Genomic DNA, 21,767 nt, shown 5'->3' with positions numbered 1-21,767 from the left:
GCAAAACAAATACTTCACATTTTGTGTGGGCCGAGTTTATTTATAGTGCAGTCAACCCCTGCGGACTGTTTTGCGCATCATTTTTCCACCGCGTGCGCTATGAAGTCAGTGTGGGTCTGATCTGTTCTCCAGGTGGTGGAACACATATGGGGGAGGGGCTGCTTACCAGAGATTGACATACAGATATTTCGCTCTCCTCTCGGTTTTATTGCTCCAGCTGCAGCAGGCTCATTAGTTGTCCAAGTGGGGGGTTCAAGGGTGGTCCCATATCAAAACAGGGGTTTTCATTTGGCCTTAATTTTATCTTAAACTATTTCCATTAGGAAATGAGTTTGCACTGGCTCCAGTCATCACATGTTTCACTGTACATTAGGGCTGCGGCTAACGATTATTTTCACGATGATTAATCTGTTGATGAATCGCTATACTTGTCTGGGCGGTAACATGTTGATCGTTGTTTCACACACGTGTCTTGTTTTGTCCACCAACTGAAACTATGCAGGTTTATTGGTTTATGTAGTATACGAAGAAAAGTGACCAGAAAATATTTACATTATTATTATAAAAAAAAAACCTTGGACCAATATCTTATTATTTCGTCATGATTAACTGATTATTGCTTCACATCTTCCATTGAATCATCTGTGCGTCACCTCTGTTCCGGTGCGGACGTAGTATTGTGTAAATGTGTTCCAACCAAGGCTGGTTAGGAGCAGTTTGAAGCAACGCAATTAGCAAACCGCAAAGGCTGCAGTTGATTTATTCATTTTTTCTTGCTTGTTCCATGTGCTGTGCAAATGTAAGAATGTGACACGGGTAAACGATTTGTCTTCATCCAGCGTTAAATGTTTTTAATTGTGTCACGTATTAATTAATGCTCCATAATGTGTTAAATCTTTTACGCAGTGAACATTGAAGGTAAGATTGACTTTAAAGAACGTATTGCAAGTCATATCGCAATTACTATGCGTTCTGCAAGTCCAAGATCGAGGACTATGGACAATAATGTAATAACAATATAAATAAGGGCGTTGTCAGATAGTCAGATAGTTCGACGTGTTTGCTCTTGGGTGAAAGTTGACGAAACCATTTCATTGTCATTTTTAAATTCTTTATGGACAGAAAAAACGACAAACCCTGAAAAAACAGAACATTATGGATACTTATTGAACCTTTGTCATTGATATTGAAGAAAATGATGTTGATTATATGTTGTCATGGTGTTAGAAGTGAACTGTAACAAAAGGTTCAATATATGCGCGCACGTATTTAAAGTCGGTTTTTAATCGGCTGACAGTAACCGTGATAATTATCGACATATGACTGGATGGAATATTTGTCATGATGATTTTTGGTTATCTGTTTGACCATCCTCAGGTCAAACCGTGAAAAACAGTCTTACAGTTGTTTGCGGAGAAATTAACGTTGGGCGCGTGTTAGTATGTGCACCTGAAGGCAGCAGCAGCCCCGGGGCCTCCTGGTGTGACAGTGGATTTGTGCGCGCCCGCGCGCGTATCTGCGTGTATAGAGACACTCGCCGCCTCCATTTTAAACCCATTATCCTGCTGTTTGTCCGCTTTTCTAATCTGGAATCAATATGAGCCACGCGCGGGGAATATTACGCAGAGAAATCTCATCAGTGAGATCAGTAAAAGTGTGTCAGGGGGAGGCAGGGAGATGCGGAGATGTCGTCAAAGGAAATGCTCTGTTCTGTTTCGTATCTAGTCGGAGGCACGAGGGCTGTCTTTACTGTCGTGCGCGCGTGTGTGTGTACGTGTGTGTCTCGCTGCGTGTCTCTGTGCCTCGCTGTGTGTGTGTGTGTGTGTGTGTGTGTGTGTGTGTCTCTGTGCCTCGCTCTGTCTGTGTGTGCGTGTGTGCGCGTGTGTGTGTGTGTGTGTTTTCCTCTGTCTGTCTCTCGCTCTCTCACTCGCGCCTGGATATAAAACAACAGGCTCGTCGCTGCCGGCGCTGCGCTGCGCTGCTGAGGCGAGGTGCGTGTGAACAAAAGCGGAGGCGCGGCACAGAGCCGAGGACAGATCGGTTTTCCAGGCGCTGCGCAGCTCCCGGAGGAGACGTCACGGTTTGATTGAAGCTATGCTCCGTACTGGCCTCCCGGGACCTCGCGATGAAACAGGAGAGCTACCCCCCTCTCTAGCTCCCTCCCTCCCAGTCTCCTCCTCCTCTCCTCTCTCCCTCAGCGCTCCGCAAACCTTTTTGTCACTTCCCCACAAAGATGCGTCCGCCCCTGGTGCTGTTTAACAGACACGGAGACGGTCAGGACCGCCAGAGAGATCCAAATATCACACTGTGTGTGTGTGTATGTACGTGTACATGTATATATACATGTGTATATATGTGTGTGTATATGTGTATATGTATATATGTATATATATATACACATACATATATAGTAATTCAATAGCAAATATGTGGGTCCTATAGCCTATTAGTCTTTGATCTCGCACATCAACCTTTATATGGATGTTTTAATATTACTGATGTAATATTGGTAATATAGGTGCCCAAACCTCTGTGCCATAACTCAAATATTGAAGAATAAGTGAAAAGTGGACAGTCTGTTGTGAAGTAGAAACAACTTTAAATTATTTGCTCAGAACAACAATAGTTTTACACATTTTCATCATCAGGTCACTTTTTTTTTAAATGCAGTGACCTGATGGTGTGTGACTGAAATTAAAATCTCTCACCATGATTATATTTTAGTTTGCTAACCTTCTTCTGGCCTATAGGAAGATTGATTTGGCAGCAGAGTGATAATGACACACACACACTCACACCCCACCTCCCTCCTGTGAGCCTCTCCGGCTCGGGCTCCATCAGGTCTTCTCGTTTGTTTTTTTTAGATGTCGGCGCTGCCTCAGGCATCTATCTGACTATCTGACGAAATCCCGCAGACGCTTGGCAGCTCAGCACAGCAGAGCGATGGTGATATGAGTTTATTACAGTGAACCGCCTTCAAAGCTGGAATGTGCTATCTGCTCTCTGGATGGCACATCACTCAGTTCATGTTGGCTCTGAAAAACAATCTCGACCTCGAGTTGGAGATCACCACACGGTCCACACTCTCTGTAAACCAGTATTTCACTAACTTTTTACAAGTAGACCCACTCTTTAAAAAAATGACAAACTGTCATCATAGGCCTGACTCAAATGTTTGATATCTATATCTGTACTTTGATAAAGGCTTACACTACACACTATGGTGAAATTCAGTAAAATGTTTCAACTTTAAACTCATCTTTTTCTCTTTTACGCACAGAAATTTGACATTGACTAATAGCACATTTTTGATATTTATTACCACAAAAGTATGGAAGTAGGATACACGGCCTAAAGGTCAGTCCTGAAGAACACAGCCTGAAGTTTGTTGGATACAACATAAGTGTGGTCAAATTACTTCACATACAGTCTATCATGATCACTACATCTCTCGCTCTCATTCTAATCACATGACACTGGTGTACAGGCTGGCTTAATGAACCAGTTATGTGATATTCAGGGTTTGTGCATCATATCAGACTTTGTTTTCCCAATACTATATTGATCTCGTGACCAGTATCGGACCAATACCGATACTGCATATGTATCGGCTCATTGTGTCTATTTTGGATGCATCAGTGTGGCCATTATAAACCGAAAGTCTGGGTGCGTGAACGCACACACCTGTTTAACCCGGTTTGTCTCTTTACGCACCACCAACAACGAAGCCTCCTCTTCAAACGGACTACTCAAGGAATATGTGGGGTTGGGGTGGGGGTCTATGAAATAGAGATCAGACCTTTTTTTTAGCGTCATGTGCTTTCAATGGGAACATCCAGCACATGAAAGGAATACCAGCGTTTGAAAGAAAAGTCAAGAAACCTCCGGTAAATGCGGCCCGACTCGTGCGTGCATGCTCATGCCTATTACAATCCGGCCCTTTGGTGGCATAAAGGGCCATTTAGTGCTCATTTGGCCCGAGATGAATAGAGGCAGTTCAGCAGCAGCCGCCGCCCGGGCCCTATAGTGACAGCATGGGGAGCGGAGAGGGGGCGGCACACAATGCCGCTGTTGTTGACGGCCGTGCTGCTGAGGGATGAGGGTGGGTGGGGGGTTGAACCGTGCACCGACTTGCATGCGGCTGTGCAGCGGCCTGGGTGGACGCAGGCAGCAGGAGCCCCTTGTTTACAGCTCGCCGGCCGATAATGTGACAGCTGAAGAGTCGCTGTTGGCTCCTTTAACTCTGCTGCACCAACAGCAACAGCAACAGCACTTCTCTCCCTCCATCATCTCTCCCTCCATACTCCCGTCTCTCTCTGTCCTGTCACTGTTCCGCCAGGCTGGAACTACACTGACAAACAGCGTGTCAGCTGTCCACGCGCTGCACTCCCGCGTGAGTCCACGCTGAGACAATCAGCTGGACTGCTTGGCACACGTCGGCCCCTGATAATCAATAGCAATTAATACCGGGCTCCTGTTTGTTTTCTGGTGCTTCTTCCTTCCATTTTTATGTTGGTGAAAGTAACAAACGCATTTTAAAAAAGCGTCTCGTCCACGTTATTTATTTAATTTATTTATTTTCCAAAGATTTGCTGACGATCACCAACACTGTGCGCACATAGCCTCTCCTGTGGTGTGTGTGCGTGCGTGTTTCCGCGCGCGCGTCCACATTTAATCCGTGTTTATCCCCACCCCACCCCCGTTGCTGCGGAGATTATCCTGCGTCACACTGCATTTTTTTTCTCTCTCGAGCTGATCGGAGCTGTGCGCTTCAGAGAGCTTGGCAAAGCTCCAGGGACGCGGAGCCGATGAAAGGGCTGCCGCCGCCGTCGTTGCCGCGACACACGCACACACACACACACACACACACACACAGGTCCCTCGGTTTCTTGTTACTGTAGCGAGCAGAGCTGTGAGTCTGTCCGCGCGCATCATAAACACATGATGAGGGTGTTTGTGAATAATTGATAATGCCCAGGAGTGTTTTTCTGTGGATCAGTAGTTGGCCAGTTGAAAGGGAGGAAGCTGCTGGTGTTGATATATCCAGCTCCCAGAACTCCCAACATACACACACTCCTACAGCATTCTCAGTGAGGACACTCATAGACATAATGCATGCCCTTTTCATAACATTAATTAAATGTCTAACCCTTAACTAATTTTAACCAGAAAACCCCCTTTAAAGTTGTGAGGACCACCTAAATGTCTTCACTTCCTATGATTACACTTTTTTCGGTTCCCCACGAGCAGATGTTCTTCTTCATAGCCATAACCAGTTGAAGTTGTACCCTTACCCTAACCTAACCACAATTCAAATGTAACCCTTAACTTTAACCAGGTCCTCAGAAATTAGGTTCGGCTTCATTAGAACTAGGTTTTGTCAGTGTTTATACCAGAAAATGTCCTAAAGAGGCTACAAATACACACACGCGCGCGCCCGCGCGCACACACACACACACACACTCAGAGATTACTGGCAAGCACGCAACCGCTACACCGCACAGGGAGCAGAGAGGCCTCAGTCCGGGAGGAAATGTGCGGTGCCAGTGTTTGTTCCGGTGCGCACTCCGCGGGTCACTCAGAGTTCAAGACGTCGTCGTTAGAGACAGGAAACAAGGGAGAGAAAGAAGTGACTTTGTTTTCTCCCGTGCCTCCTCCCTCTCTCTCTCTCTCTCTTTCTCTCTCTCTCTCTCTCTCTCTCTCTCTCTCTCTCTCTCTCTCTCTCACTCACTCTCTCACACCCACCCACCCTCTTCCTCCATCCTTCTGTCCTTGCGTTTTGCTTTTGCTCCTCACTCAAAGGCGCACAACGTCGGAATAGGCTCTACAGATCTCTGCGAGGTTCCGCTAAAAACACCCGGCGGTTTTCTGTTTAATGGTGCGAGTCGGGGCTCCGCTCCAGCGGTCTGCTCTATAAACGCAGCTCCGACCGCTGCGCCCCCCTTCCCCCCTCCCCCCTCGCCTCTCTGCCTGCTGCTGCCGACCACTGTGATGGATTGGGCGGCCGTCGGGAGTTGTTTGTTGCGCAAACTATTCTTAGCAGTGGGATGGGCGTCGACAAGCTGCCTTTTCTTACTTTCCTTTCCTTTCCTTCCCTTCCCTCTATCCCCCCTCTCTCTCCCCGTCCTCCCACTCCTAATGTGACATTTGTGCAGGCTTTCTGCCCGTTAATACTCTCAGAGCAGAAGCCCCTGATGATACCAGCGCGACTCCTCAGCGCTCAGGAGTGAAGGATTTTATTCTATTTGCACTTTAATGAAATTATAACGACTGAGCACCTTGTCTTTCAAATGAAGTTTTTTTGCTGGTGTGAATTTCAGTTTCAGAATAGTCTGAATGTAGTCTTTAGATGTATGAAATAATATTATTATTCCCCTATGCACACATATTTAACAATAATCACGCCATGCTGCTCCTGCTCCTTGTTGGTAAAACGTTGACCCTTGGAGCAACTTGCGTTTTGGCGCATTTCCCTCAACTTTTGCGCTTAATTCGCGAACCAAAGCCTCCCGGCTTCATGGCCACAGTGAGCCTTGAGCCTGACCTTGAAGTCCAGCGCAGTCTCTCATCTCAGTTGGATTACTGTTAATTTAATGGGAATGGAATAACTACAGGCCATAAGACACCAAACTGTCTTTTAGTTCAACTGACCTGAACAAGAACAGATCATTTCCTTCTCTTAAGCCTGGGTTTTTCCCCTTTGTGGAAAAGCTATACAGATTTGTGCCAGAACGAAAAATAGATTTCACTGTGCTGGTGAACTTTGAACAGAATCGTGCGTAAAAGGCGCAGTTTGTGAGTGTTGTCTGTGTTTGCTGTTTTTATTTTTAAGTCTAAGTGTCTCATGTGTCGGTTAGTGCTGAATTTAATGTGTGCGAGCGAGAGAGAGAGAGCGAGCGAGCGAGAGAGAGAGAGAGAGATGCGTGTGTCGCTGCAGGACATATACGGGAAACGGGAGTGATGTGATTTCCCGGCGCTGTCTGCGTAATTTGCAGCAACGCACAGAACGTGGCCGCATGCACATTGGGCGCACTTTCAGCCTCGCACGCGCGCCGTATAGCAGTTCCGTCAGATGCGGATATTGTTGAAGCAGATCTGGCTCCGGGGAGCTGGAGGCGGAGGAGGGGGGAAGAGAGAGACAGAGAGAGGGAGGTAGGGTTGTTGCGGGGGGAGGGGAGCGCAGGGGCGGGGAGGAGCCATGCCGAGGGGCCCGCGGCAGGCTGATTAATGGGCCCCGGGGTCACGGCAATAAAAGTGGCGTGCCAGCGGCGCGGCAGCTTGGCTCAGAGGCGTTTCTGTGCGATGATCGAGGAGCCGAGTTTCTCTGCTGCTGCTGCTTCTGCTCTCAGCAGAGCCGAGCACAGCGAGGCTTCACTTTCGCTATTTAAAGGCACCCCCCACCCCCACCCTACACACACACACACACACACACACACACACCAGACTGTCTTTCACCTCTTCTTCTCTGCACTCAGTAGTTTACATGCACATGGTCCGACAAAGACATGCAAACAGAGGAGTCTGATTATATGCAAGGAGAAACTGACTCTGCTTCTGTAGGTGGCGCTGTATCTCTCTATAAGCTAGTGCATATTGAATCAGTTTCCTTTTTACCTTTACCTCACAGAAAAACAAACCGTGAACAGTGAGATGGATCGTGCTGTGGTTCTGTATGTTTTGTACCTGCTGTACATGTAAATCGTGATACGAGTGCTGTGTTTTCCCAAAAAATATGCCGCCACACCGTCTCCTTCTACTTCTGGGTCAAAGACAGGGGAGGTGCATGCCTATGCGCAGAACGCGACTCCAGTCCGACTAAGCATATAAATTCAGGAGTAATCGGACTATGAATTGTGTTAGTCCGACTAAGACTAGCTCAATTTTAGTGTGATTAACATGTTTAGCGTAGTTAAGTAAACTAAATTATTATTACTAAAATTTGACTTTTAACATGCATGTAATCGCACTGAATGACTCCACCAATAGCAGCCTTACACACACGAATAACATTCCCCCCTCCCCCTCATTAAATTTTTTTTTTAAATTACTTATTACATATTACTCTTACACCTGTGATGAAATTCAACGCAACACTCATTTCACTTCCTTGGCCTTGTTTATAAGGTTTGTACTAGTCCTTTGTGTTTCATGCTCTTCTCTTGTGTTATTATAAATTTTGCATAGTTGTCATCTTCTCTCTTGCATACCCTGCTTCTGCGTGTGCTTGTTGGCATGTTTGTTGATCCGTGGCTCTGTGCTGGCGGGCGGGTAAATGGTCCCCCGCCAAAGTGGTCTCTGATGTATAATCCTCCCTCGCAGCTCTGGCTGAGGCAGCTGAGAGAACAGGTCAAAGAGGGCGCAGAAAAAAAAACCCCAGTGTGTGTGGAACGTGACTGAATAGACGGGGCCCCACAATGCACATCCACAGGGGTGGGGGGGCTCAGGAGAGTGGGGGGTCGCCGAGGCTTGTTGATGGATGGGAGGGGGAACCCACACAGTGCTTTCATCTCCGCTGACTACTTCAGTGAAGTTGTATGCATGTGCGTATGAGAGTGAAAGGAAGGTTGTGATGTCTATAACTAGCGGTGCCATTATCATGCTCTTTTTTCTTTTTTGTACATTTCTCTACTCCCTTTGGGCCCGATGTTTCATTTTAGTAACTCATTATTTTTGATTTGGGATGAGCCGATACAACATTCAGTATCAGTCAAATACTGGTTGAAAATTAATGGATCAGATATCAGATATAATTTAGTTACAATATATACTGCGACATACTCATAGACCATATGTATAAATCGTGGTTGTCGTCTTCTGGGATCTTCGTCAAACAGGAAGTGAAAATATATCGTATAGCCACAAGGAGTTGACTCAACTGGATGCAAAAACAAGTCTGAAAGGAAATCTACGGAAAATTAGCTAAATTCCCACTTGTTTTATAATATCAGTGAACATTTTCCCAAAGAGACAATTATAAACTTTGCAATAGCTCATAATGTCAATTCTGTAAGCAATTAGTGGAAGATGGACAGTAAAGTGTGGCACATTGTAAGTCATGTAATTACTGACTTTTACCTTGTGTGAAATGTTTCCCTGTTCAACAAGTGGTTTCTGTCCTTAAATTTAAAATTTAAAACCACAATTAAATTGATTTTATAATCAGCTGACATTAATTAACTTTTTGAGCTTCAAAGAAAAAGGTAAAATCAAATATGATCCAGAAACCCCAAATATTACATAAATGGTTTGTTAAGCACAAGCTTTAGATATGTATGCCTCCAGTGTCATGTGATCAAATTGTGGTTGAGGGTTACAGTGATCATGTGAGCTATGTTGGAATAAAAAAGCAAAACAGACAAGTGTAAATTTGTTTAAAGACTGTATGTGATTGATATTTGTAGATCCTCAAATCTGTGATATCGGACATGGAAATGTGGTATTGAGCCATCCCAAATTTAGCAGTTATGGATATGTTAACATGTTATTAAATGTTTCATGCTCCAGATAGAAAATATGTATCCCTAAGTCAATAAGTAAATCCTCTGTTTGTGGGTTTTATAAGTGGGCTTTTTTACTCGGCTCAGTTTTTTGGCATCACAACAAAGACATTTTTTATTACGTGTGAGCATGTGTGTCTGTTGGCATGTGACTGTTGTATGTGGCAGAGCCAAGACACTGACTGCTAACTGCCTGCTCATCTCCACAGGGCAACATCTGTTTCGTGATGTCGATGCTGAGACATAAACCAACCTGGAACTAAGACAAGGGAACCACATCACACAAAATATGGCAAGTCCCCATGCTTGCCCCTCGTTTCTGTTTACACTCATTCTTAATGAGTTGCTTATTTGGAAGCAAACACTTTAACTATGTGCATGCACGTAACTAACACAGAACAGTGAGGTCGATAATTACACTTTGCAATGGTTGTGCTGTAATGTTAAAACATGAACTGTAATTACAATTACAGTTCATGTTTTCCATGACACATTCGTAATTTAGAATTTTTTTGCTACAGGTGGATGCAAGGTTGACGCCCCTGGCAGCAATGGGGCTGGACCGAGGTGCTCTGATGCATGATGGCCTTCGCCTCCATGGTGGGGTTGTATACCCAGGAATCACAGCACTGCCAGGGGAGAAAAGCAGAGAGATGCCCGGCATCCCCCTTACTTATAACAGGGATGGCCTTCCAGAGCTCATCTACAAGCCTGATGGCCCCCTGGACAGTCGTAAGTCGACTAATGGATACCTTGGCCTATACAAGGGCACCCCTCCAAGTCTGCACAAGCCTATGCTGGTACCTGGAGCTGAAGGTTTAGAACGTAGAGTAGGGCCAGGAGAAAAAGGATCTGAGCTGGGCTTGGCAAGTGCTGGTGGCAGCTATCTCCGCCTGCCATGGCTCAGCCCCTACCCTGAAGCAAGCATGTATCCCTTCATGGACACATCCAAGTATGCGGCTCTGAACATGTATAAAGCTTCTTTGCTCAGCCAACCCAACCCCTATCTTCCCCAGCACCTGTCCTACCCTTCTCTGTGTGCTGCGCAGGGTGGTAATGTTAACCCTGCCGCAGCATCTGCTGCTGAGAGGCTGTATTATATGCCGCCATATCCTCCTTCTCCCATCTCCTCTCCCCTGGTGGCGCCGCCCATGAGGATTCCTGCTGTCACAGTGGCCCCCACGTCACTGGTGCACTGCCAGGACAAGGGGCTTGGTGTTCCACCCCCATTTGCACAGCAACTTCACCAACCTTCCCCTCATTCTCAGCACCACCAGGCTGCTATAGACAGGGACCGGTCTCCAAGCAGGAGCAGTAGACCAAGCAGGCCTCCCTCTAGGAAGGGCTCCAGCAACAACAATAGCAGCAGTACTTCTAGCTCTAGTGGCACCAGTGGTGTGAATAATAATAGTCTGCCCACTGATTCTTCTTCTCATTCATCATCTCGCCTTCCCCAGCCTCCCCCCTCCCCTGCTCACAATGAAAGTTCGTCAGACCTACAAAGACCTGTTGCTAGGATAGGACAGTTACCCACCTCCTCTAGTTCGTCAGTATCTGTCTCATCGTCATCCATACAGTCCATTTCTCACCCATTCTCTGTGAGCAGCATGGCTTCGGAACAACCCTCTCCTGCCCGACCCAGCACCCACAAACACAGGCCAAGAGATGGGGCACCTGAGCACAGAGGTATGGGGGTTGAGAGGAGACCCAGCAGGTCTCCTTCCAAACCTAATTTTGAGAGGCCACCTCATCAACCTCAAACAACCAAAGACTCAGCAGAGAAACCCTTAGATTTGTCAGGCAGAATACTTGAGTTTGGACTGCCTCCCAATGGATTTCCAGTTAAGATGGACACTATGGCAGCAAACACACGTTATGGACTGCCCCCTAGCCGAGAGCTCCTAAAGGAAAACCTGTCCCACTCCCCCTCCTCCCATCCTCACTCCATGGTCAGCAGCACTTCAAAGGTCTCAGAGAGGCCAGAGATAATCAGCACTTTACACTCCTCTTGGGTTGTACCTAGCCCTTCTCCTTCCCATACACAGCACACATCAGGCCTGCCCTCCTCCCCGAGGTCTAATGCAGACCTGGGCCATTCACAAGCTAAAGGCTCCTCACCCTCTGTCATCAAGCACAAGGGTTTGGAGAGAGTACACCCTCAACAACATAGCTCATCCTGTCCAAGAATTGGGGAACCCAATCATAATGTATCATCTACTCAACAATGTGGCTCTTCTCTGGCCAACACCAGGGCCCATTCTCCCAAACCCAATGGAGAATGGGTCAAACACAGCCCCAGCCAATCAGAACATCCAACATCAATTGGGGGCCACCACAGAGAAGGAACAGAGAAATCCTCCCTGACCACTAAGAGAGGAGAAACAATTCCGGAGGTGTCATCGTATAAAAGGCCCTGTGTAGAGAATGGTCTCCCTCCTGGACACCTGTACCTCCCTCAAAGTGATGCTTACCTGAACCACAGTTTGGCCTATGCCAATAGATACCTGCACTACCCAATCCCTGATGGCATGGCACTACACTCCTTACCAATGACAGGGAAAGGCCCAGTCTACCCTCATCCAGTACTACTTGGTAGCAACAGCCTTTATCCCACCCACCTGGCAGCAAAACATCCATTACCATACCACAACATCCCAGCTGGTCCAGGAGGAGATTACCTCACTTATAACTCACAAGAGATGGCCCATCCTCTGATGCAGACTCATGCAGACAAGCTGCCAGAGAGGAGAGATGCAAATATGAAGCCAAGAGGACAGGAGAGATCACAAGGTGGTGTTGAAGAAACTGGGGGCCACAGAGAACACAATATTGTGAAGGAGATAGGTGAAGGAATCCAAATAAAGCCGGGTAGGGATGCAGGAGCACAAGGACACAGTGGCAGTCAAAGCAAAACCCCCTCTTCTGCTGTAACATCCAGAGAAAAGATTGTATGCATTGACCTTGTGCACTCAGACACAGATATTGAGACTACACCAACAGTCCTCAAACATCCCTCTGCTGAAAACAGCACCAAGGTGAACCAAAATGAATGTTGTCATCATAACCAAAATCTGACAAAGACTGACTATGAGCCAAAACACCAACACCACCTTTCCCATTCTTATCAAATACACCCTGCACACAGTCCCACCCTGAAGCCCAACCACACTGAGCGGCAGTCAGAACCTTCCTTGGGGAGACCAAAAGTTCATCAGGATGCACCCTGTCTTGGGGTGACATCTAGCACATCTCCAACTTCCCCAGGGCAGATTTCTCAAGCAGAGGAGAGCATGGATGAACAGAGTCCCAGCCCAGACCCTGGAGACCAAGACCAGAGCACTCTGCGCTGTGCCCGCACATCTGGGGAGCGCAGCTCCGGTAAGGAAAAAGGGGACAGGGACTGTCGACCTCACCACATCACACAGCACTGCACAGATGTGTTGAAAGTGTCAGACCAGGAAAAAGTGTACGAGACTGAAAAAGAAGACAGTATTGTTGACCTGGGAGAGTCACAAGGAGAGGGGGATGAGGAGGAAGATGAGGATAACCACACCTTATCTAAAGGCTGCCGTAGATCAAGTCTGGCCAAGAGGATTGCAAACTCCTCAGGCTACGTTGGCGACCGCTTTAAATGTGTCACCACTGAACTGTATGCTGACTCTAGCAAGCTGAGCCGTGAACAGAGAGCGCTTCAGGTAAGGCTATTACCACTGGTGGCTGTTTATATTTAGTACAGGATATGTTGGGTTTGAGCTGCTGGTGGGCTGCAGACAGGTCATTATGAACAAAGGTTTTCATGTGCAAATATTTCAAACATACTTTAAAGATCTAACATCCATGCAGGAATAAATCCCCAAGGGCCACTGTCCTTTTATTCACTTGCTGCAAGATCCAGAACTTCCCGTCGAACAAATCCTGCATGAAATTGGCATATTTTGCATTTACAACATGGTACAAATGATATAAATGCTGTCATGCCACTGTCCTAGCCGTCGGCTTGACCCTCCCCTTAATTTATCATTGTCTTAGTGAGCTGGTGCAAGGCTAGTTTAGGCTCTCTATCAGGGAAGACAGTTCAAAGGTTAACCAGGACTGCCATCACTGTATGGTGATTAGTGAGCAGCCGCTGTAAAGGTTATATCTGTGCGTGCGTGTTTGTGTGTCCTTACGTGCTTGTCCTTGTGTGACTGCCTTGGGGCTAAAGCATGTGTTAGTGCTGACTGTGCTATAGAGCCATGTACTGTAGCTCCAGAGCATGACTGTGGCAGCCTCACAGTTCACACTGCCTTTGGCTATGCTTAACCCCAAGGTTAGGGGCAGTGGAGGGCTTGCAGTGTTGCTTAAAAACCAGCAGCTGCCCTCTTTGGGGTTCCTCTTAGGCTTTCTGCATGCCCCCCGTCCGCCAGCTATCCTCCCCCCATATCTCTTCCCCCGATGACCTATGCTGCCCTGCCTGGTTGCTGTCCAAGGTCATAATTTCTTCCTCGCCCCACTACCTAAAAGACCCTCTCTGCTAACACACATCCCACTAAACGCACAGTAACAGTAACGCCCCCCTAAACTAGGCCATCACCTGCCATTCAAATCTGCACATTATGCCGTTTGTTTTAGACCATTATCTTCACTTCCTTACGCTCAAAGTTCAGAATAGAAGCACAAACAAACTTTAAGCTATATTCATGCTTGGCAGATATTTTAATAGATTGCACATGATTGTCTATTTTGTGAACGCACTCTAGAAAACTGTGGGTTTTGTCTGTGTCATGTTCGTCAATGCACAGCTGCAACACAAAGCTATCAAATGCTCTAATTCTGGACAAGGAAAATAAAACCCAAATCAAATGTGGAACAAAAATGTTTGGAAAAAATTAACGAGACGACTAAATGTACATCAGCACTGTCGGTCCTGCCCAGAATGAACGTATCGTTGTGGTTTTCAAATTGATCACCCATACATTTCAGAAAGTGTTTGATAGTTTTGGTGCAGTGTTAATTGACCTGTTGAGTCACGTTCATTTGATTGTGTTATTTTGTGGGATTGTGGCTGCCTATTGTGTGTACAAAAACATGTGGAGAAACGTATCAAAAAGTCATTAAACAAAAGATGAAATGATGGACAGATATATTGAGCCCCCCATTCTAATTGCTTAGATGGAAGTCATATCACGAGAGGGGAGTAATATAAGTCAACCTGCAGCTAACTGGGAGGTCAGTTCTTTACATTTCTTATCACATCTGCCTCTCATGGGCTCTTTCTCCTTTTGTACTCTGTATCGCTGCACACTTCTTTTCTCCCCCCCTCTCCCTTTTTCCCTCTGTTTCATCTCCTCTCTCTGCCTCAGGGCTTAGATGTATATGTTTTCTAGCCATGTTTATGTTTCAGGAAGGGAGATGCCAGGACTTAAGCCCCAGAGCGCATGGACTCACAGTGGCTGCAGTAGTCTAACCTGTGTGTTTTGATGCCATGCTTGTGATTTATCTGTCTACCTTTTTGTCCTGTGTGGGTTTGTTTTGTGCGTGTGTGTGTGTGTGGGTTTAATTTCTTTGGCATTTTCTTTGAATTTTAAGACAATGTGATTTCTGATGCAATTTTTTGCTTCTGTAGTTGTTGAGGCCAGATTGAGGCTTAGAGAGGTGTGTGTGTGTGTTTGTGCGTACGGCAGATGATGAGTGGTTTTCATGGGCTCTCTCTGCATTTGTGTGTGTGTGTGCGCACAGCGGGCAATGATGCGGTTCTCGGAGCTGGAGCTGAAGGAGAAGGAGGGCGGCGGTGTGTGTGTGTCTGCCTCAGCAGCAGGACGGGAGCTGGCAGACGGCCAGCGCAGAGAGCGAGCGCTGGAACACTGCCAACAACCAACCAGGCAGGGAGAGAGGGAGGGTGAGTAACCCAGCACCACACACACACACACACACACACACACACACACATATACACGCACGCACACACGCACGCACAGCCACTCTGCAAATAAACACTTTGGGAAGAGACACACACAAACAATAGGTGCGTGTACACACTCACATGCACTTGCAGCAAATGCTGAGGCAAGACCGGGTCACTCTAAAAAAAGACACACTTCACACACAGACTCGACACACACACACGCAGACTCTCTTACACAAGCAAGGCCATCCAAGCGAGCGAGTGAGCAGGAGAGACAGAGGGGAAGTTTTGTTTTCAAGAAGCCTTTTGTGCTTATCTGCGCAGAGAGACGATCGAGAGGGAGAGAAAAGTGGACAGGGAGGGGCAGAGATTGCGTGTGAGAGAGAGAGAGAGAGAGAGAAAGCGGGGGGAGTTAGTGGGTGAAAGCGGATGGGAGAGTGCAACGGAAAGAGAGAGAGAGGGAGAGGGGGCGGGAGGGAGGGCGGAAGGGAGGAGGAGGAGGGTTAGTTACGTTGGCCGAGAGCCCAGCTGTGTGTTGGAGCGAGGCCGCGGCTGACGTGTGAGCCTAATTATGGCATGGAGAGAGACGGAGAGGGAGTTGAGGAGAGGGGGGGGCTGCGAGGGTGGGGGGGGTTAGAGTCACGCTCTGTGTGAGAAGGGCGTGGTGCGGTCATGCCTTGGGGGAGGACAGAGATGGGGGGGGGGGCGGCGGTGGTGGGTTGCCGTGCGCAGTCAGTGCGCAGGATGTTTTCGTGTCTCTCCCTGCTGGAAGTGCGAGCGGTTGCGCTGAATTGTCAGGCTGCTGGCTCCGCTCACATCAGATTAAAAAGTCTTTACCCCATCAAACTTTTACTGCCTGTCTTTAAAGCAGAATAAAAGCTGGCCAGTGTTTAACTGGCATTCTTCTTCTGTCAATCCCCCACCCTCTCACACTGGCCCTTTTTTTCCCCTCCGCTCTCTCTCTCTCTCTGTCTGTCTGTCCCCATTTCATCCTCTGTTGCTTATTTTACACCCCCACCCTTTTTTCCCCCCACATCCGTCTGTCTCTGCTCTCCTCAGGTGTCCGGCCCGCGTACACTAATAACAGAGTTCCAGTCCTCCAGAGGTGTGGGGGCCAGAGGGAACCCTTGTCCCCAGGGCAGGGGGCCCGAGATGGGGCCAAAAGTGTCTGCCATAGTGGGCTACAGGATGGAACCAAGAGGTTGATGAGAGAGTCTGAAGGAGGCCATTGCCTGCCCCCCACTCTTTCACCAGTCAAAGGGTTTACTGAGGAGAAAGACAGTCATGGCTTTGGACCAACTCGGAAACGTCCACTTTTCACCCAGGCTGAGCAGGAGAACATGGAGAGGGAGGAACGAGACAGGGGGTTTCTCCTGGAGAAAAGACCCAAGATTTGTACAGGTGAGAATTTCTTCATCATCCAAGTACCAGACTCACCCACGACTAAAGCACCATCACCCCTCTCCTCGCACTTGTTTTCTATGAACTCTAAAACCCCACTCCCACTTATCAAATAACCTGTTTACACTCGGTTGTAATTCACTCCCAGGTCAAAGCAGGAGTAGACAAAACACAACAGGGCACAACAACCGCTGACATTGGGAATTGTGGGAATCGCCGTTTTTAGCGGCTTCACCCGGGTTTAAAAATCCCGGGTGAACCCCAGGCTGAATTCTGCCCACCTCTTATCCCTTCATCTTCTGCGGTGCTGAGCCTTGTGTCATCCCTTGTTCTTTCTTTCTTTTCCTTTTGATGCTAACTCCCTCCCAATTAATTCCTCCGTCATAAACCCCCAGCGCTCCCCCTTCCCACTCTCTGTCCCATCTTTCACTCTGTGTGGCAGCCAGCTCGGAGAAGTGTTTAATCCTGCCTTTGAGCAGTGTGCGAGGGAGAAGCGAGGGAGAGGGACAGCCATTCTCCCTCTCTCGCTCTCTCGTCTTTCTGCTCTGCTGTTCCTCCGCTGTGCTTACCCACCCTCTTCAAAGCTGCTCTTTTCTTCTCTTTTCATCTCATTTCTTTTTTCCCCTCATCTGTTTGGGTTTCCTTTTTTCCTGGCATGCGGTATCGCGCTTGCTCTCCCTGGCACTGGCAGACGAGTCAAATACCCGTCCCCCGTGAATTTAAGGGGGAGAACTCTCCCTCTGCTTCTCTGGTTTTTATTGCTTTGTTTCTCTGCCTGATTCTTGACTTCTGTCCCCTTTTTACTCCCCAGCCTGTCTGTTTCACATCCCTCTCCCTGCGTTTTGTGCTTGAGTGCATATATGTGTGTTAAATATAAGGCTTCAAGGTAGTTTTACAAGCCATAAGAACGTAGTGATTAATGGTCTTTGTTCTTTGTGCTCAGTTGTCTGCACATTTATATATGAACACACAATAGTTTGGTGTCTTGCATTACGGGAGAGTATTCATTTTTAAACATGTGAAAGCCTTTTATGTCGTGGTGCCCACAATGCATTCTCTTCCAACTTCGAGATAGATTTTTCTTATTTAATGTTTTAAGTAAGGTTTTTAATCCCGAAAACCTAACAACAAAAGAAATGGCAAACAATACGAGCTGTTACGTGGTTTTCAGATGAGCAGACCAGTCCTGATGAAGATGAGGATGAAGAGGTGCGCAAGCTCAAGGTCTGCATTGAGCTGAAGGGACTGCGGCTCAGCAAACAAGCCACTGGCGCAGCCTCACCTGATGGATCGCACATCAAACTGGAGAGGGGGTGGCCCCAGCCCAGATTAGTCGCTCAGGCCCAGAGCATACGGGAGCGCAACATCAGGCCCGGTGAGCCAGAGGAGCGAGCGGCAGCCCAGAGAGCTGAGATCAACAGGAAATGGGGCTGCGAGAAGCTTCTTAATGGTAAGACTTAACCATCAGCAATGCAAACCACTTCTGTATCTCAGCTAGAGTTCAGCTAGGGTAACGGAAATCTATCTTTGGCTCATGTTTCACTTTCTTGTTGAGCACTGTATCTTGCGGGGATTTCCTGGGAGCCATTGGGGAGGCAGTAGAGGAAATGAGGTCGGGGGATACTTCCTCCTTCCAGAATAAAGTACCCCCACCCACGTCTTCCTGTGGTTTGGGCTTTTTTCTTCAGCTGGGGGACAGTGAGCTCTGAGAGAACTGACTGGGGGAGATATATGTGGGCAGGTGTGCTGTGACAAATATGTGATCAATGACTTTTCTGAGACCAGTCACAAGGAAAATGGAGGAGTGACTTAAATTAAATCAGCGCTTTCCCTTATTCATGTGCCCAAAGGGAGGCACGGCAGCAACAAGGAGGAGGGAATGAAAGAGCAGAACAGAGATTAAAGGAAGTGAATAAAGCAGGAGAGATTTTTGTTTTTATGTTTCCTGAAGAAACCACAGGCTTTCATTGGCCGCATTTTATTTTTGTTCAAATTTGATTTTATTATTAATTCCCCCCACACACACACACACTTTTGCCTTTTTAAATAACATCACCCTGGCAACAGCCATGTGGTCAATTAATTGTGTGTCTGTCAGGGCTTTGGTCTTTTTTTATTTTATTGGTCAATATTCCATAGTAATAATGATAATAGTAAAAGTAGTGATAGTAAAATACATTAATTCCTCAGAAGAATCATTCAATCTAAAAGGCTTTCTCTGTAACATTAAAAAATGCTTTATATTCAAGTATGAGCAAGATGCTGTATAATTTCACTCTCCTCTTCATTCATTCTCTCCCTTTGACGATTGAATGTACCGTTTGTTCTTTGCGTTGTGTATACCAATCGGGCCCTTCTTGTGTTGTTAGCAAGGCAACAGGGGAAATGTATTTCCATTAAACTATTTAACAGCATTTTTAGGGCAGCTTTTTATTTTTCATATAAATAAGCACTGTAGTGCTGAAAATAGACAGTGCCACATTTGTTTAAGGAGATAGCAGTTTCCTTGCTGCAATGAATGAGCGCGCACACACACACACACGCACAGGAGACACTACATGGGTTGTTTATGCAAACCTGTGATGTGTGTGTGTGTGTGTGTGTGTGTGCGTGTGTGTGTGTGTGTGTGTGCGTGCGCGCGTGTGTGTGTGTTTTATTTTTTAATTTTTTTTTCCCTCAGCGAGCAGGCATGCTGTGCTCCCAGACAGCTCTGTGTGCTCATTAATAAACCAACAGAGTGTGAGAGATGGCCTTGTAATACCTTCCCATCCTCCCCTTCCACTCAGCTCTCACACCATCAGCCACTCACTCTGCCTCTCTCTCCCCTCCTTCTCCAGGAGTAGCTGCTTCCCCCCTTCCCCCCAGCCAGTTGAAGGACAGATCGTACCCACTGGACCCCTTCTCAGGTGACCGTGGCCTCAAGGAGCCCAGGAGGGGCCCCCCCTCTCCGGCCCCAGAGCCATCCATGGGAGCCACTCCTCCCCTCAAGCCTCGTCGCCATAGTGACACGGACAAACCCAAGGGCAAGCGGCCCTTCAAGACCAAACACACTAGTCAGAGGGAGCGAGAACGTGAGAAGAGGAAAGAAGCCGCTCCTAACAGCCCCAGCCAGCATTGTGTGGCTGATATGGGAGCAGCTGAAGATGACAAGGTGAGCACTGATAGGTTGTCTGGCCACGATATGGGCGCCTGGATGTTTGCAGCAGTAGCAGTGAGTTTCAGTATATCTGTTGGCGCCTCTGATTATGCAGCTGGGGGAGTAAGAGAGGGCGGGAGAGAGGAAGGAAGTATGTTTACAATGTTTAGAGGGCTGCTGGAGCTTTGACCTCCTCCTGCCCTTAGCGACTCCCTGTGGAGCGCTTGCATGCATGTGTGTTTGTCTGTGGCCTTAATTGTCGAGCGTGTGTCATCGGCGCTGTTTTGTGTGTAGGTGCGTGGCGGCGCTGTGAGTGTCTGCGTGTTTGTGAGCATTCCTGACATAACAACAAACCCCGGAGCAATTATACATCACACTTGGTGCCGAACACATCCTACGCACGCACGCACGCGCACACACACACACACACACACACACACACACACTGCTCAGTGAAGAATGTGGCAGCCATGGTCTAGCGTATGAAGTGCATGAGTTCAAAAGAGACCAGGGGGAAAAAAAATGAGCATGGGGAAAAATTGAGGGGAAAAAAAGAAGGCTAGTTGTTTTCCGCCCGCGCTGCTCTCCTGCCCTGCTCCTCCTCAGCCTGACAGCTGCTTCTACATGGAATTCCACTGAGAGGGCACACACTTTGCACACAGACACACACACACACGTGTGCATATATGCACACAAAGCCAGGCAACTCCCTCTCGCTCCCTCGTGTTGTGCACGGAGGGCTCTGTTGGTTTAGTGGTTAAAGAATTGTGGCTTGCCAGCCTGAGGTGTTTGGGGCGTGAACAGTTGGTGTGAAAGCTCTGTGTGTGTGTGTGTGTATATGTGTGTTTGTCAGCGATGCATAGTGTGTCTTCCATACACAATAAACATAGATAAACACAGATGTTGCATATGCAGAATCCATCTCTGGCCACCTAATTAGGTACACAGGACACCTTAAACCGTGTTTCCTCCGAGTAGAACGGTTTGGTTTGGTACAGCACGTGTTTTTTTGGGTTTCCATTAAGAACGGTACCAAAATAACTTGTCCCAACCATTCAATACTTTGGCATCTTCCCTTGGGGTACTAGAATAAAATGGTATGGTCAGGGTGGAGCTAGACCGACTGTCTATCGTTTGTTGTTGTCGCACTGGTACGATGACACTCAAGCAAAGGTGCCGTCGAAATGCAAGCCTGACCGAGGGCTTTACCATTCTATACCCAACCGTACCATGAAACACATCAGTGCCGTTTCCATGTTCGATGTGTTGTGTGTCAGAAATGGTCTTCAGGAGGGATTATTCGAGTTACTGGTGTCCTTCCGTTCTTTTTTGAACCCCACTGGTCGATTTCCTCTGCCTCTGGCATCAACACAAGGTTTTCACCCAGAGAACTACTGCTCACTGGATGTTTTCTCTTTTTTGGACCATTCCCTGTAAGATGGTCTGTGTGGAAATCACAAGTAGTGGTAGTTTTTGAAACACTCCGACCAACTCAGCTCGCAATAACAACCATGCCACATTTGTCACGTTAAATCACCTTTCTTCTCTTCTTTTGATGCTGGGTTTGAACTTAGCAGGTCATTTTGACCATGTCTATTGAGTTGTTTTCATGTGGTTGCCTGATTAGGTATCAAAATTGTGTACCTAATAAAATGACTGGGGTGTGTATATTTGCAGTATCAAAAAAAGTGATGGATTAAGAAAGTATTTCAAGGTAACGGAACATAACGGTGTTATTGAAATAACAATTGGCTTTATAGAAACCACTGACTTAATTGTCATAAACCTCAAGCTAGTTTTGTATTTTCCACCCCGGTGTGAGTGTGCGCCGCGTGCCGTCTGTTCTTTG

General features: G+C 47.3%; 1 protein-coding gene across 2 annotated transcripts in view; it reads left to right on the top strand.

Moving 5' to 3' along the window:
- The window catches only part of bcor (BCL6 corepressor), a 36,695-nt gene that overhangs the window by 3,843 nt on the left and 11,085 nt on the right, over positions 1-21,767 (top strand). Inside the window, exons 2-8 of one of the 2 annotated variants that reach the window (XM_058654861.1) lie at positions 9,707-9,789; positions 10,019-13,192; positions 14,649-14,705; positions 15,216-15,375; positions 16,441-16,782; positions 17,954-18,232; positions 19,620-19,933. In XM_058654861.1, coding sequence (XP_058510844.1) covers positions 9,787-9,789; positions 10,019-13,192; positions 14,649-14,705; positions 15,216-15,375; positions 16,441-16,782; positions 17,954-18,232; positions 19,620-19,933 — 4,329 coding nt within the window. In that variant the 5' untranslated portion in view covers positions 9,707-9,786. The remainder of the gene's footprint in view (positions 1-9,706; positions 9,790-10,018; positions 13,193-14,648; positions 14,706-15,215; positions 15,376-16,440; positions 16,783-17,953; positions 18,233-19,619; positions 19,934-21,767) is intronic. The other variant, XM_058654862.1, reaches the window with a different exon arrangement.

Source organism: Solea solea, chromosome 2 (genome assembly GCF_958295425.1).
Source record: "Solea solea chromosome 2, fSolSol10.1, whole genome shotgun sequence".
Lineage (NCBI taxonomy): Eukaryota > Metazoa > Chordata > Actinopteri > Pleuronectiformes > Soleidae > Solea > Solea solea.
Note: the sequence above shows the minus strand (reverse complement) of the source record. Positions and strands in the feature narration are given on the sequence as shown.